The sequence below is a fragment of the Saccopteryx leptura genome, chromosome 3, assembly GCF_036850995.1.
Source record: "Saccopteryx leptura isolate mSacLep1 chromosome 3, mSacLep1_pri_phased_curated, whole genome shotgun sequence".
NCBI classification, from domain to species: domain Eukaryota; kingdom Metazoa; phylum Chordata; class Mammalia; order Chiroptera; family Emballonuridae; genus Saccopteryx; species Saccopteryx leptura.
The window spans coordinates 254781380-254797567 of NC_089505.1; the positions used below are offsets into that span (position 1 = coordinate 254781380).

At 37.4% G+C, this 16188-nt stretch overlaps 1 protein-coding gene across 3 annotated transcripts in view; it reads left to right on the forward strand.

Annotated features, from left to right (window-relative positions):
* WDPCP (WD repeat containing planar cell polarity effector) overlaps positions 1 to 16188 on the forward strand; it is a 425216-nt gene that overhangs the window by 302675 nt on the left and 106353 nt on the right. For all 3 annotated transcript variants that reach the window (XM_066378166.1, XM_066378168.1, XM_066378167.1), the window contains exon 14: positions 13514 to 13616. In XM_066378166.1, coding sequence (XP_066234263.1) covers positions 13514 to 13616 — 103 coding nt within the window. The remainder of the gene's footprint in view (positions 1 to 13513; positions 13617 to 16188) is intronic.

Consider the following 16188-nt stretch of genomic DNA (forward strand, 5'->3'; position numbering starts at 1 on the left):
ACATTTTTCCTGTCTTTCCACTTTAGGCTGCCACTTTTGGTGTATCCTTCATTTAATGAATATATATATTAAATATTTATATATATTTATCTATACCCCTGCTTGTTTATTTGTTAATGTTTTTAACTCAATATATCCTGGAATCACTCCATAGCATTATATAGAAAGACTGGAAGATTTTTAAAATTATGATAATAATACAGTTGACCCTTGAACAACATGAGAGTATGGGCCAACCACCTCATGTAGTCAAAATCTGCATACAATTTTTGACTCCCCAGAAATTTAACTACTGTTGGCTCTTGGTCTCTAGGGGGGATTGGCTCCATGATCCCCTGAGGATGCCAGAATCAGTGGATACCCGAATCCCTTGTATAAAATGGAACAATGCATACAGTTGGCCCTATGCATCTGCAGGTTCCCAACCACAAACCTAACATACTGTTTTCAATCTGTGGTTGCTTGAATCCACAGATGTGAAACCCATAAATAAAAAGGGCTGACTAGATTTATTGAAAAATTCCACATATAAGTGGACCTGTGCAGTTCAAATCTGTGTTGTTCAATGGGCAATGGTATATATAACAGTGGAATAAACATGAAAACTTAGTGAAGCATGAATAATTTTCTACTAAAAATATAGATGGTTAAAAATTACATTTAAAATAAAGGAATTTAAATAGTATGGTAGCCCCAATGAGAAAATTTAAACAAGTCCAAAATATAACTTTAAAAGAAAACCATATGTTTTAGTTATAAGTCCTATGAAAACTTCAAAAACTTAGTTTAACATGTAAGCATGCACCATTCCAAGTAAATTCATTTGGTAATGAAATATAAGTTCTTCCCATATATTTTCACACTTAAAAGGATTATTCATTGTTCTCACTTATATAAGAAATATTATGAAACATGTAGACATTAAGAACTAATTACTAAAGTTAATATTTATATTAATATAACTATGATATAAGTTATTTAATATATTACCTTATCTTGAAAATAACTTTTTCCTCACATCTACAAAATATGAAAATTCTAAAATATTAACACATTATCAGAAACAATATTTTTTATTCCTAATTCTTAGAACTTCTTATTGGTCAGATTTGCTCTATGAAAAATGTTATTTTTAAATAAGTATAACAGGAATGGCATCAACATTTTACTTTATCTTTTCTTAAAATACAGCATCATGAACTTGAATGTTCTGAAAGCACACCTCTGGACAAACCAACTTGTAAAGCTAAAGATTAAGAATTTAAATTATCTAGCCCCATGTTCATAGCAGCACTGTTCACAGTGGCTAAGACATGGAAACAACCAAAAAGCCCTTCAATAGAAGATTGGATAAAGAAGATGTGGCACATATACACTATGGAATACTACTCAGCCATAAGAAATGATGACATTAGATCATTTACAGCAAAATGGTGGGATCTTGATAACATTATACGGAGTGAAATAAGTAATCAGAAAAAAACAAGAACTACATGATTCCATACATTGGTGGAACATAAAAACGAGACTAAGAGACATGGACAAGAGTGTGGTGGTTACCAGGGGTGGGGGGAGGGAGGACGCAGAAGGGAGGGAGGGAGAGAGTTAGGGGGAGGGGGAGGGGCACAGAGAAAACTAGATAGAGGGTGATGGAGGACAATCTGACTCTGGGCGAGGGGTATGCAACATAATTTAATGACAAGATAACCTAGACATGTTTTCTTTGAATATATGTACCCTGAATTATTAATGTCATCCCATTAACATTAATAAAAATTTATTTAAAAAAAAAAAAGAATTTAAATTATCAATTGATTCTAACTAAGTGAAATATTACAGCAGGGAAGGCTAGAATATGGTAATCTTAAATATGTATATGGCCATTTTATAGTTTACCATTTGCAACACTAACATATTAGTATCATTAGGTGTTGCATGTCTTCAGAACTGCTTCTATGTATTATACAAACCTATGAATCCTCAGACTTGATGAAAATTAGAAAAGGTTATAATATTGTTAATATTAATTATAATTATCTGTCAATAACTGATCCAAAGTATGATTTAAAGGTGAAAATATCCTCAAAATATTTTAGCTTAAATACATTTTGTTGTAAATTTGCATATTCATTCTGCTAAAAGTCATCTGTAAAGGTAATGAGAACCCATGAATAGCAAATTGTTTATTTTAGATCTTATATGATACAAACAGGATATGTGTAAATTTAAAACCTGGATCATGACCAAAGATTATTGTGTTTGTTATCTTTTGTTCAAGTGGAAGCCAATTTTACTTAATAGTGCTAAGTGATGATACTAATAAATCATTATTGCAAATAGTAAATTATAAAGTTATCATTGAGAACAAATGTCAGAAATTAAATGGTTCATGACCCTGGCCGGTTGGCTCAGCGATAAAGCGTTGGCCCAGTGTGTCGATGTCCTGGGTTCAATTCCCAGTCAGGGCACACAGGAGAAGCAACCATCTGCTTCCCCATCCCTTCCCCTCCTCCTACTCTCACCCCGCCCCCAGCAGCCATGACTCAAATAGTTAGAGCAAGTTGGCCCCAGGTGCTGACAATGGCTCTGTGGCCTCACCTCAGATGCTAAAAAAGCTCAGTTGTCAAGCAATGGAGCAGCAGTCCCAGATGGGCAAAGCATTGCCTGGTAGGGGGCTTGCCAGGTGAATCCTGGTCAGGACCTATGCAGGAGTCTGTCTGTCTGCCTACCCCCCCTCACTTAATAAAATAAAAAAATGAAGAAGGGAGGGAGAAAGGGAGGGAGAAAAGAAGGGAATGGGGAGGGAGGAAAGGAAGGGAAGGAAGGAAATGGAGGAAAGGGAGGAAAAAAAGGAAAGGAAGGGAGGGAGAGAGGGAGGACTAAATGACCCATTCTTCTGAATACTTTTCTGAAAACTTGTTTCTAGGTTAATAACATTTTTATATTAAAATCATCTGATACCAACTAACCCTTTGAGTAGTACTAACCTTCATGTATGTCTTTGTGCCTCCTGACCATCCAGAGTACACATTTAAAAAATGTATAACGCAACATTAAAAAAAGGCAAGTGTATGTTCTTTTTGTTTCCATAAATTGATTATCAAACAAACATGATTTTAAGTTAATAAAACTATAATGGGAACTAATTTCATTTTTTTGGGGAAAAAAACCTCACTCCCGAGGGTCAGCGAGCATGAAAAAAACTCACTGCTCAAAGGGCTAAGTAACCCTGGTTGTGTAGCACTAAAGGTTATGATTTATCAGTATGACACCTTTCAGATATATTGCCATCTACATTGTACATTTAGACTTGTTATATGCCATTTTAATCTTAATAAGTCTCCAAAAAGACCAAAAACAAAAAGAACTATAACACTTGTAAAAATAATGTTTCCTTGAGCCTATGCCTCCCGGACACTGATTCTAAACAATTAAGCATGTGGTAACACAGTCTACTAGTATGTGAGAACCTTGCTGGTTGAGCATCAGCGGTAAGTTCACGTTTTATAGGGCTTGAAGCTTATACAATTTAAGGAATACTTAAGAAAAAGAATTTTACATTTCAAATACAAAATTAGGTGCTGGAAAGGACATGTACAGATAAGTGGCAATAAAGTTCAAACTTCATTAGCTTTGTAGTAAATTAACCTCTGCATCTGGCACATAATAAACATTCCATAGTTATTTATAGAATAATTTTTTATTAGCAGCTGTTGACTAAATTTAAAGTTAGGATTTGTGGTAGGGTAGGACAACCCTGTTGGCGTCTTGCTGTGTCTTTAATGTAGTATGATTTAACAATACCTTAGCCCTAGTTCGTCTCAACCAGCTTTATTGAATGTCCTTTATTCCTTTATGTGCTACCTATTCAGGTAAAAGACATGAAAATGAAATATAAAGCCAAGTGATTTTTATTTTCTTGACTTGTTTAGAATATGGCCATTTCCCAGAGGTATATAAACACATTTAATTGTATATATCAAAATTTAAACTAAATTCCAACACTAAAATAATCTAAAAATTAAAAAATAAATGAAGCCAGAGGATAACCAATTGTGAAGTGATCAAATAGTAGATACTACGTATATATGTCTTGAATAAGACTAAATATTCATGAACTCTGTCAAACCAAGAGGCAATAAATGACAGTGATACACTCTACTGCATTTTGATAAGACCACATTTATGTATATTTGTTATGATCTGTGATCAGTGATCTTTTTTGTGGATTTATCATTTTATGTAATTTTTTTCAATTATAGTGTTATGTAGTCTTTTTTTTTTTAAGCATTTTAATTTTATTTATTTATTTATTTTGTGACAGAGAAAGTCAGAGAGAGGAACAGACAGGAAGCGAGAGAGATGAGAAGCATCAATTCTTTGTTGCGGCACCTTAGTTGTTTGTTGATTGCTTTCTCATATGTGCCTTGACCAGGGGGGCTACAGCAGATTGAGTGACCCTTTGCTCGAGCCAGGGACATTGGGCTCAAGCTGGTGAGCCTTGCTCAAACCAGATGAGTCCGTGCTCAAGCTGGCGACCTCGGGGTCTTGAACCTGGGTCCTCCACATCCCAGTCCGATGCTCTATCCACTGCGCCACTGCCTGATCAGGCTTTTTTTTCCTTTTTATAATTTTTAACATTTTAAAAAAATTTTATTCCTTTTAGAGAGGAGAGAGAGAGGGATAGAGAGAGAGAGAGAGAGGAGCAGGAAGCATCGACTCCCATATGTGCCTTGACCAGGCAGGCCCAGGGTTTTGAACTGAGTGTTATGTAGTTATAATGTTAACTAGGATAACTCTTAGATATTCATGACTTTGTTTTTACATAGGAATTTTAAGATCTACTTGTAAGTACCATAAAAATTGTTAAGGAATTTTGATTGGAATTCCATCAATTTTTATGAATTAATTGGGGCCAGAATTGATATTTTTATTATGTATATATATATATAGTCTTTCTAGCCATAAACAAGTATATGTATTTTAATCAGGTGTTTATTTATGCCATTCAGTAATGGTTATTAATTTCTTTTCAAATGTATTGCATATCTTTTGCTTATTTTTTTTAAAATAATTTTATTTTTTTAATGGGACGACATCAGGATACATATATTCAAAGATAACATAACCAGGTTATCTTGTTGTTCAATTATGTTGCATACCCATCACCCAAAGTCAGATTGTCCTCTGTCACCTTCTATCTAGTTTTCTTTGTGCCCCTCTCCCTCCCCCTTTCCCTCTCCCTCTCGTCCCTCCCCCCGTAACCACCACACTCTTATCAATGTCTCTTAGTCTCACTTTTATGTCCCACCTACGTATGGAATAATGCAGTTCCTGGTTTTTTCTGATTTACTTATTTCACTTCGTATAATGTTATCAAGATCCCACCATTTTGCTGTAAATGATCCAATGTCATCATTTCTTATGGCTGAGTAGTATTCCATAGTGTATATGTGCCACATCTTCTTTATCCAGTCATCTATTGATGGACTTTTTGGTTGTTTCCATGTCCTGGCCACTGTGAACAATGCTGCAATGAACATGGGGCTGCATGTGTCTTTACGTATCAATGTTTCTGAGTTTTTGGGGTATATACCCAGTAGAGGGATTGCTGGGTCATAAGGTAGTTCTATTTTCAGTTTTTTGAGGAACCACCATACTTTCTTCCATAATGGTTGTACTACTTTACATTCCCACCAACAGTGTATGAGGGTTCCTTTTTCTCCACAGCCTCTCCAACATTTGCTATTACCTGTCTTGTTAATAATAGCTAATCTAACAGGTATGAGGTGGTATCTCATTGCAGTTTTGATTTGCATTTCTTTAATAACTAAAGAAGATGAGCATCTTTTCATATATCTGTTGGCCATTTGTATTTCTTCCTGGGAGAAGTGTCTGTTCATGTCCTCTTCCCATTTTTTTACTGGATTGTTTGTTTGTTGTTGAGTTTTATGAGTTCTTTGTGTTATTTGGGTATCAGGCCCTTATCTGAGCTGTTGTTTGAAAATATCATTTCCCATTTAGTTGGCTGTCTGTTTATTTTGTTATCAGTTTCTCTTGCTGAGGAAAAACTTCTTAGTCTGATGTAGTCCCATTCATTAATTTTTGCCTTCACTTCTCTTGCCTTTGGAGTCAAATTCATAAAATGCTCTTTAAAACCCAGGTCCAGGCCCTGGCAGCGGTAGAGCGTCAGCCTGGCGTGCGGGGGAACCGGGTTCGATTCCCGGCCAGGGTACATAGGAGAAGCGCCCATTTGCTTCTCCACCCCCCCCTCCTTCCTCTCTGTCTCTCTCTTCCCCTCCCGCAGCCAAGGCTCCATTGGAGCAAAGATGGCCCGGGCGCTGGGGATGGCTCCTTGGCCTCTGACCCAGGCGCTGGAGTGGCTCTGGTCGCGGCAGAGCGATGCCCCGGAGGAGCAGAGCATCGCCCCCTGGTGGGCAGAGCATCGCCCCTGGTGGGCGTGCCGGGTGGATCCCGGTCGGGCGCATGCGAGAGTCTGTCTGACTGTCTCTCCCCGTTTCCAGCTTCAGAAAAGTAAAAAAAAGAAAAAAAAAAAAAAACCCAGGTCCATGAGTTGAGTACCTATGTCTTCTTCTATGTACTTCATTGTTTCAGGTCTTATGTTTATTTGATCCTTTTTGAGTTAATTTTAGTACAGGGGGACAAACTGTAGTCCAGTTTCATTCTTTTACATGTGGCTTTCCAGTTTTCCCAGCACCATTTATTGAAGAGGCTTTCTTTTCTCCATTGTGTGTTGTTGGCCCCTTTATCAAAAATTATTTGACTATATATATGTGGTTTTATTTCTGGGTTTTCTATTCTGTTCCATTGGTCTGAGTGTCTATTTTTCTGCCAATACCATGCTGTTTTGATTGTCGTGGCCCTATAATATAGTTTGAAGTCAGGTATTGTAATGTCCCAGCTTCATTCTTTTTCTTTAGGATTGCTTTGGCTATTCGGGGTTTTTTATAGTTCCATATAAATCTGATGATTTTTTGCTCCTTTTCTTTAAAAAATGTCATTGGGCATTGGCCGGTTGGCTCAGCGGTAGAGCATCGGCATGACGTGCAAGAGTCCCAGACTCGATTCCCAGCCAGAGCACACAGGAAAGGCGTCCATCTGCTTCTCGACCCCTCCGCCTCGCCTTCCTCTCTCTCTCTTCCCCTCCTGCAGCCAAGGCTCCATTGGAGCAAAGATGGCCCAGGTGCTGGGGATGGCTCTGTGGCCTCTGCCTCAGGCGCTAGAATAGCTCTGGATGCAACAGAGTGACGCCCCAGAGGGGCGGAGCATCGCCCCCTGGTGGGCATGCCGGGTGGATCCCGGTCGGGCGCATGCGGGAGTCTGTCTGCCTCCCTGTTTCCAGCTTCGGAAAAATGAAAAAAAAAAATGTCATTGGAATTTTGATGGGAATTGCATTAAATTTGTATATTGCTTTGGGTAATATGGCCATCTTGATTATATTTATTCTTCCTAACCAAGAACAAGGAATATTCTTCCATCTCATTATATCTTTTTCGATTTCCCTTAACAATGGTTTATAGTTTTCATTATATAAGTCCTTTACATTCTTTGTTATGTTTATTCCTAAGTATTTTATTTTTTTTGTTGCAATCGTGAAGGGGATTATTCTTTTGAGTTTGTTCTCAAATGTTTCATTGTTGGCATACAGAAAGGCTATTGACTTCTGTATGTTAATTTTGTATCCTGCGACCTTACTGTATTGGCTTACTGTTTCTAGTAGTCTTTTTGTGGATTCTTTGGGGTTTTCGATGTATAGGATCATATCATCTGCAAAAAGTGATACCTTTACTTCTTCTTTTCCGATATGGATGCCTTTTATTTCTTTGTCTTGTCTGATTGCTCTGGCGAGAACCTCTAGTACCACATTAAATAAGAGTGGAGAGAGTGGACAACCCTGTCTTGTTCCTGATTTAAGGGGGAAAGCCTTCAGTTTTGTGCCATTTAATATGATGTTAGCTGATGGTTTATCATATATGGCCTTTATCATGTTGAGATATTTTCCTTCTATACCCATTTTGTTGAGAGTCTTAAACATAAAATTGTGTTGTATTTTATCGAAAGCCTTTTCTGCATCTATTGATAAGATCATGTGGTTTTTGTTCTTTGTTTTGTTGATATGGTGTATTACGTTAACCGTTTTACATATGTTGAACCATCCTTGAGATTCTGGGATGAATCCCACTTGATCATGATGCATTATCTTTTTAATATGTTGTTGTATTCGATTTGCTAGTATTTTGTTTAGTATTTTAGCATCTGTATTCATTAGAGATATTGGTCTGTAGTTTTCTTTTTTGTGCCATCCTTGCCTGGTTTTGATATGAGGGTTATGTTGGCCTCATAAAATGTGTTTGGAAGTATTGCTTCTTCTTCAATTTTTTGGAAGACTTTCAATAGAATAGGAACCAAGTCTTCTTTGAATGTTTGATAAAATTCGCTGGTATAGTCGTCTGGGCCTGGACTTTTATTTTGGGGGAGGTTTTTAATGTTTTTTTCTATTTCTTCTCTACTAATAGGTCTGTTTAGGCTTTCTGCTTCTTCTTGACTCAGTCTAGGAAGGTTGTATTGTTCTGGGAATTTATCCATTTCTTCTAGGTTGTTGAATTTAGTGGCATAAAGTTTTTCATAGTATTCTACAATAATTCTTTGTATATCTACAGTGTCTGTGGTGATTTCTCCTCTTTCATTTTGGATTTTGTTTATATGAGTTCTTTCTCTTTTTTCCTTGGTAAGTCTTGCCAAGGGTTTGTCAATTTTGTTGATCTTTTCAAAGAACCAGCTCCTTGTTCTATTAATTTTTTTCTATAGTTTTTCTGTTCTCTATTTCATTTATTTCTGCTCTGATTTTTATTATCTCCTTTCTTCAGCTGGTTTTGGGTTGTCTTTGTTCTTCTTTTTCTAGTTTCTTAAGGTGTGAAGTTGAGTGGTTCACTTGGGCTCTCTCTTGTTTGTTCATATATGCCTGAAGTGATATGAAACTTCCCTCTTATCACTGCTTTTGCTGCATCCCATAGATTCTGATATGTCGTATTGTCATTTTCATTTGTCTGTATATATCTTTTTTTTTTTTTTTTTTTTTCATTTTTTTCTGAAGCTGGAAACAGGGAGAGACAGTCAGATAGACTCCCGCATGTGCCCGACTGGGATCCACCTGGCACACCCACCAGGGGCGATGCTCTGCCCACCAGGGGGCGATGCTCTGCCCATCCTGGGTGTCGCCATGTTGTGACCAGAGCCACTCTAGCGCCTGAGGTGGAGGCCACAGAGCCATCCCCAGCGCCCGGGCCATCTTTGCTCCAATGGAGCCTTGGCTGCGGGAGGGGAAGAGAGAGACAGATAGGAAAGCGCGGCGGAGGGGTGGAGAAGCAAATGGGCGCTTCTCCTGTGTGCCCTGGCCGGGAATCGAACCCGGGTCCTCTGCACGCTAGGCTGACGCTCTACCGCTGAGCCAACCGGCCAGGGCCTGTATATATCTTTTGATCTCTGCACTTATTTCTTCTTTGACCCATTCATTTTTTAAAAGTATGTTGTTTAGTTTCCACATTTTTGTGGGATTTTTTTCCTCTTTTTTGCAGTTGAATTCTAGTTTCAAGGCTTTATGATCAGAAAATATGCTTGGTACAACTTCGATTTTTCTGAATTTGCTGAATTTGTTTTTGTGGCCCAACGTATGGTCAATTCTTGAGAATGATCCATGTACACTGGAGAAAAATGTATACTCAGTCACTTTGGGATGAAATGTCCTGTAGATGTCTATCATATCCAGGTGCTCTAGTGTTTTGTTTAAGGCCACTATATCTTTATTGATTCTCTGTTTGGATGACCGATCTAGAGCCGTCAGCGGTGTATTGAGGTCTTCAAGTATGATTGTATTTTTGTCAGTTTTTGTTTTAAGGTCAATAAGTAGCTGTCTTATATATTTTGGTGCTCCTTGGTTTGGTGCATATATATTAAGAATTGTTATGTCTTCTTGATTCAGTGTCCCCTTAGCCATTATGAAATGGCCATTTTTTGTCTCTGAGTACTTTTGCTGGCTTGTAGTCAGCATTATCAGATATGAGTATTGCTACGCCTGCTTTTTTTTGGATGTAATTTGCTTGGAGTATTGTTTTCCAGCCTTTCACTTTGAATTTGTTTTTATCTTTGTTACTTAGATGAGTTTCTTGTAGGCAGCATACAGTTGGATTTTCTTTTTTAATCCATTCTGCTACTCTGTGCCTTTTTTTTTTTTTTTTTTTTTTTTTTGTATTTTTCTGAAGCTGGAAACGGGGAGAGACAGTCAGACAGACTCCTGCATGCGCCCGACCGGAATCCACCCGGCACACCCACCAGGGGGCGACGCTCTGCCCACCAGGGGGCCACGCTCTGCCCCTCTGGGGCGTCGCTCTGCCGCGATCAGAGCCACTCTAGCGCCTGGGGCAGAGGCCAAGGAGCCATCCCCAGTGCCCGGGCCATCTTTGCTCCAATGGAGCCTTGGCTGCAGGAGGGGAAGAGAGAGACAGAGAGGAAGGAGTGGGGGAGGGGTGGACAAGCCAATGGGTGCCTCTCCTGTGTGCCCTGGCTGGGAATCGAACCCGGGACTTCTGCACGCCAGGCCAACGTTCTACCACTGAGCCAACCGGCCAGGGCCTCTGTGCCTTTTTATTGGTGAGTTTAATCCATTTACATTCTTTTGCTTATTTTCAGTGAAAAGTCACATAGAAATATTGCCAATGAGAAATATAGAAAAAAGCCACCTAACTTATTTTATATGTACAGTATAACTTGGTAGCAGTAAAGGGGTTGTTAGAAGTCAAGCCCAAGTCATAGACTTTTAATTATGAACATAGAAGCAAAGGTCTGAAATAAAATACTAGCAAATTGAATATAGTAGCATGTATTTTTAAATTATTACTAATTTCTTTGTTGACTATAAGAATCTACTATGAAAGTATGATACTCTGGATTAAAAGAGAAAAAACTCACATAATTATTTCAATTGATGTATATTTATGTTGCTTCCAATTTTTCATTGTTAAAAGTTATGTTATCATCATCAATCTTCGACATACAATGTCACATAATTTCCTTAGAAAGATTTCCCAAAATACATGTGTACAAATTTTTAATTCTGATATGTTGTTATAATATGGAATCAGCAATCTTTTTCCAAAAATGGGCAGACAGCAAATATTGCAGGCTTATGGGATAGAGGAAAAACTGAAGTTATAAAGGTACATATAGATAACAAGAAAATAAATTTCCATAAATCTTTACTGATAAAATAATAATATAATAATTGAGCATAATTTTTGTAAGACAAGTGTATAAATGTGAATAATGGAATTTGGTGGGGATGCATTTCAGTTAGAGTTGGAAGTTAGTGTTCTTTATTAGTAGTCTATTGCAAATGTTCATCTATTAATGCTGATCTACAATGAAAATTTACATATTTCACCTTTGCAAATTTATTTCCTCAAAGATAGGTATGGCAATATATCTATGAGAATTCATTTTTAGAATTCTGTTAGCTAAGAGATTAGACTGCCTTTTAGCATGTCACAACATCTCAAATTAATCACTTCCAATTAAAGTTCCTCAACTGCACTGTTAAATAGACTTTGGAATATGGAAATTTCTTGCACTTCCATCAAGGTTGAGAAACTGTTCTGTGGACTGAAATCAGAAAATACATTGCTTGGAATTTGTTTAGAAATGGAGATCTCACTTTTTAAAATTTTTGACAGTGCAGGAAATGTGTAACAGCTCAACATTACTTTTAAGTGAAACAGTGTTAGTTCACATATAGTTTTGCCTTACAGTTTTAGGTTGAAACATTTTCAAGTCTGCAGCATAAGCTAATTGGAAAGCCACTTAGAGTTAAATAAGAGCACAGTTCTTCATTTAAAAATGTAAACATCGTTCTTAACCAAGGACAGTACAAAAAACAGACTATATTTAGACCATAGACCGTAGTTTATCAAACCCTGCTGCATGAATTCTTGTATTCTCAGTAAATGTAAGTGCCTTTCTCCCCACAAAGTTTGCAACCAGTAAATATTAACTTTAAAGTTTAATTTGAAGGCCCTGGCTGATTGGCTCAGCGGTAGAGCGTTAGCCTGGCATATGGAAATCCTGGGTTTGATTCTGGGTCAGGGCACACAGGAGAAGTGCCCATCTGTTTCTCCACTCTTCCTCCTCTCCTATCTTTCTATCTCTCTCTTCCCCTCCCACAGCCAAGGCTCCATTGGAGCAAAGTTGGCCAGGGCACTGAGGACGACTCAGTGGCCTCCACCTCAGGTATTAGAATAGCTCCAGCCGCTATGGAGCAAAGGCCCAGATGGGCAGAGCATTCATTGCCCCCTGGTGGGCACGCCGGGTGGATCCGGGTCGAGTGCATGCGGGAGTCTGTCTGACTGCCTCCCTGCTTCTAACTTCGGAAAAATACAAAAAAAAAATGTTTAATTTGAAACTACACTTTTTCAATTGTATTTCTTTGAATATTAATAAAGGGAAATGTCTCCTCATGATTATAGGCAATTTATATTTCTTCATTGTAAACTCACTGTTCATATTCTTTTTCCATTTTTATTGGAGTACGATTTTCATTTCAATAATCATTCTGTGTACCAAAAAGGCTCTGAGTCCTTTCCAGTGGCTCTACCCACTTGTTGAGTAGTATTTTCCACCAATTTTTCCCACGCATCCAACCCTCCTTTCATATGAAAGACCTGCCGTTGCCTGACAACTGTTTTCTCAAGGTTCTCTCTCTATATACATACACTGTATCTTTCTGTCTCTGTCACCTTTTCTCCATTTTCCCTCCTGTCAGAACTAATTTATCCTTCAACACTCAGCTCAAGGATCAGTTTCTCCTTTCATTCCATAGCATTCTGTGCAAATATCTGCCATAAAGCTATTATATAATTAATTAATTTGTTTACAGAGGTCTTTCTCCCCACTGGGTTCAAAGCCTCTTCAAATCTGGTATTGTATTGAGCTCTATACTCCAGAAACTGCTGGCACTTAGTGGGCAATTATTTGTTGACTGAATGAGTTTAAAATAATACTAAGAGTAATAATATTAACAAAGTAATATGGGCCAGACACATAAATATCAGAAACAAATTTGTGTAGTAAGTAGTATTCCAAACAACTGAATTTTGAAGGAGCTCTCTGAGATTTTTCTTCATTAAAATCTCACCAAGGAAAATAGCAATTAAAGTTTTTATTCCCCGACAAAACTGGGTATGTCAAACACTTAATTTAAAAACTTGTCCTTTCCCCTAAAGACTTAAAATAACTTGTTCAGATAATTACCATTAGTTATAGCAATATCTCCATTTCAAGAAAATTCAGTTAAAGTAGCAAACAGGAAATGAAAATACATAAGAAGAATATTCATCGGCCATGTCTGTTTTGTACTGTGAACAATAAATTCTTTCAAGTTCTCCTTTGTAACTTGACCAAGATTCATTTTGGATTAATCTTTTATTTTTCTTTATTTCCAAAGGACATCCATTACCTGGCACTAGATAAGGGTGAATTGGCACTAGCTGAAGTGGCAAGAAAAAGAGCCAGCGACATTGATGCAGAATCAATAACTTCTGGAGTTGGTAAGCATTCCTGCTGTTTTTTAAAGTGCTTTTTGTTATAGTCAATACTATTCAGTATCATTTCTGTTTGTGTTTGTAGGGCATGGTTGATTAATTTGAATTACTTTCTTTGTAATGACAGTGTCTTTAAAAAAAGAATTAAGCCTGGTTAATTCACGACTTTAATGATTTTTTGGTTTTCTTTTTCTTTTTGTATATATTATAGGTTTTTAATTTATGGTTACTATGAGATTCATATGTAACAAGCTATATTTATAGTAGTCTATTGTAAGTAAATGATCACTTAAGTTAGAACACATTCTAAAAGCTGTGTATATTATACCCTTCCCACCATGTGTATGTTTTTTTTTTAACTGAATTTTATTGGGGTGACACTTTGTAACAATTATACAGGTTTCAGGTGCCCAATTCTACAACACATCTTTGTATATCATATTGTGTGTTCACCCCCCCAAGTCAAGTTTTTGTCCATTTATCTCCCTATACCCTCCCTCCATCTTCCCCTGCAATCTGTTGTCACTGTCCATGAGTTTTTTCTTTTTTACTCTGTCCCTCCCCCTCCGTCACCCAACATCCCTGACCTCCGACAGTTGTCAGCCTGCTCTCTATGTATGAGTCTGTTTCTATTTTGCTTGTTAGTTCATTAGATTCCACATATGAGTGGATTCATTTGGTACTTGTCTTTCTCTGACTGGTTTATTTTACTTAGCATAGTGATCTCCAGGTCCATCTATGCCATCACAAAAGGTAAGATTTTCTTCTTTTATATTGTCGCATTGTGTAAGTATACCACAGCTTTTTTATCCACTCATCTACTTTATGGGCACTGGAGCTGTTTCCAGATCTTAGCTATTGTAAATAACGCTGCAGTGAACATAGGGGTGCAAAGATTCTTTCAAATTAGTATTTCGAGAGTCTTAGAATAAATTCCCAGAAGTGGGATCACTGGGTCAAAAAGCAGATCTATTTTTAATTTTTTGAGATAACTGCATATGTTTTCCACAGTGGCTGTATCAATCTGCATTCCTACCATCAGTGCACAGGGGTTCCCTTTTCCCTACAACCTTGTTAGCCCTTGTTGTTTATGTTTTGTTTTGTTTTGCTTTTAAAATTAGAAATATGTTTATTATTTTCCAGTTTCAAGTATATATGTAATTTTAAATTTTATTTAGACAATTAATTTTAATGGAGTGACATTGATCAACTAGAGTACATAGATTCAGAGAAAACATCTCCAGATCATTTTGACATTTGATTATGTTGAATACCCATCACACAAAGTCAAATTGTCCTCCATCATCACCTTTTATTTGGTTTTATTTATGCCTTTTCCATCCCCCCACACTCTCCCTCGCCTCCCTTCCCCTCCCCCTGTTAACTACCACACTCTTGTCCATGTCCATGAGTCTCAGTTTGTGTCCCACCTATATATGGAATCATACAGTTCTTAGTTTTTTTCTGTTTTACTTATTTCACTCAGTATAATGTTATCAGGATCCATCCATGTTGTTGTAAATGATCTGATGTCATCATTTCTTATGACTGAGTAGTATTCCATAGTATATATGTGCCACATCTTCTTTATCCAGTCTTCTATTGAAGGGCTTTTTGGTTGTTTCCATGTCCTGTCCACTGTGAACAATGCTGCGATGAACATGGGGCTGCATGTGTCTTTACAGTCCAATGTTTTTGAGTTTTGGGGGTTTATACCCAGTAGAGGGATTGCTGGGTCATATGGTAGTTCTATTCTTAATTTTTTGAGGAACCACCATACCTTCTTCCAAATGGTTGTATTACTTTACATTCCCACCAGCAGTGTATGAGGGCTCCTTTTTCTCCACAGCCTCTCCAACACTTGTTATTACCTGTCTTGTTGATAATAGCTAATCGAACACGTGTGAGGTGGTATTTCACTGTAGTTTTGATTTGCATTTATCTAACAGCTAGTGAAGATGAGCATCTTTTCATCTGTTGGCCATTTGTATTTCTTCCTGGGAGAAGTGTCTGTTCATGTCCTCTTCCCATTTTTTTTATTGGACTGTTTGCTTGTTTATTGTTGAGTTTTGTGAATTCTTTGTATATTTTGGATATTAGGCCCTTATTTGTGCTGTTGTTTGAAAATATCATCTCCCATTTAGTTGGCTGTCTGGTTTTCAGTTTCTTTTGCTCTGCAAAAAGCTTCTTAGTCTGATGTGGTCCCATTCATTTATTTTTGCCTTCACTTCCCTTGCCTTTGGAGTCAAATTCATAAAATGCTCTTTATGGCCAAGGTCCATGAGTTTAGTACCTATGTTTTCTTTTATGTAATTTATTGTTTCAGGTCTTATATTTAGGTCTTTGATCCATTTTGAATTAACTTTGGTAAAAGGGGACAAACAGTAGTCGAGTTTCATTCTTGCATATGGCTCTCCAGTTTTCCCAGCACCATTTATTAAGAGGCTTTCTTTTCCCCATTGTGTGTTGTTGGCCCCTTTATCAAAGATGATTTGACCATATATATGTGGTTTTATTTCTGGGCTCTCTGTTCTGTTCCATTGGTCTGAGTGTCTTTTTTTCTGCTAATACCACGGTT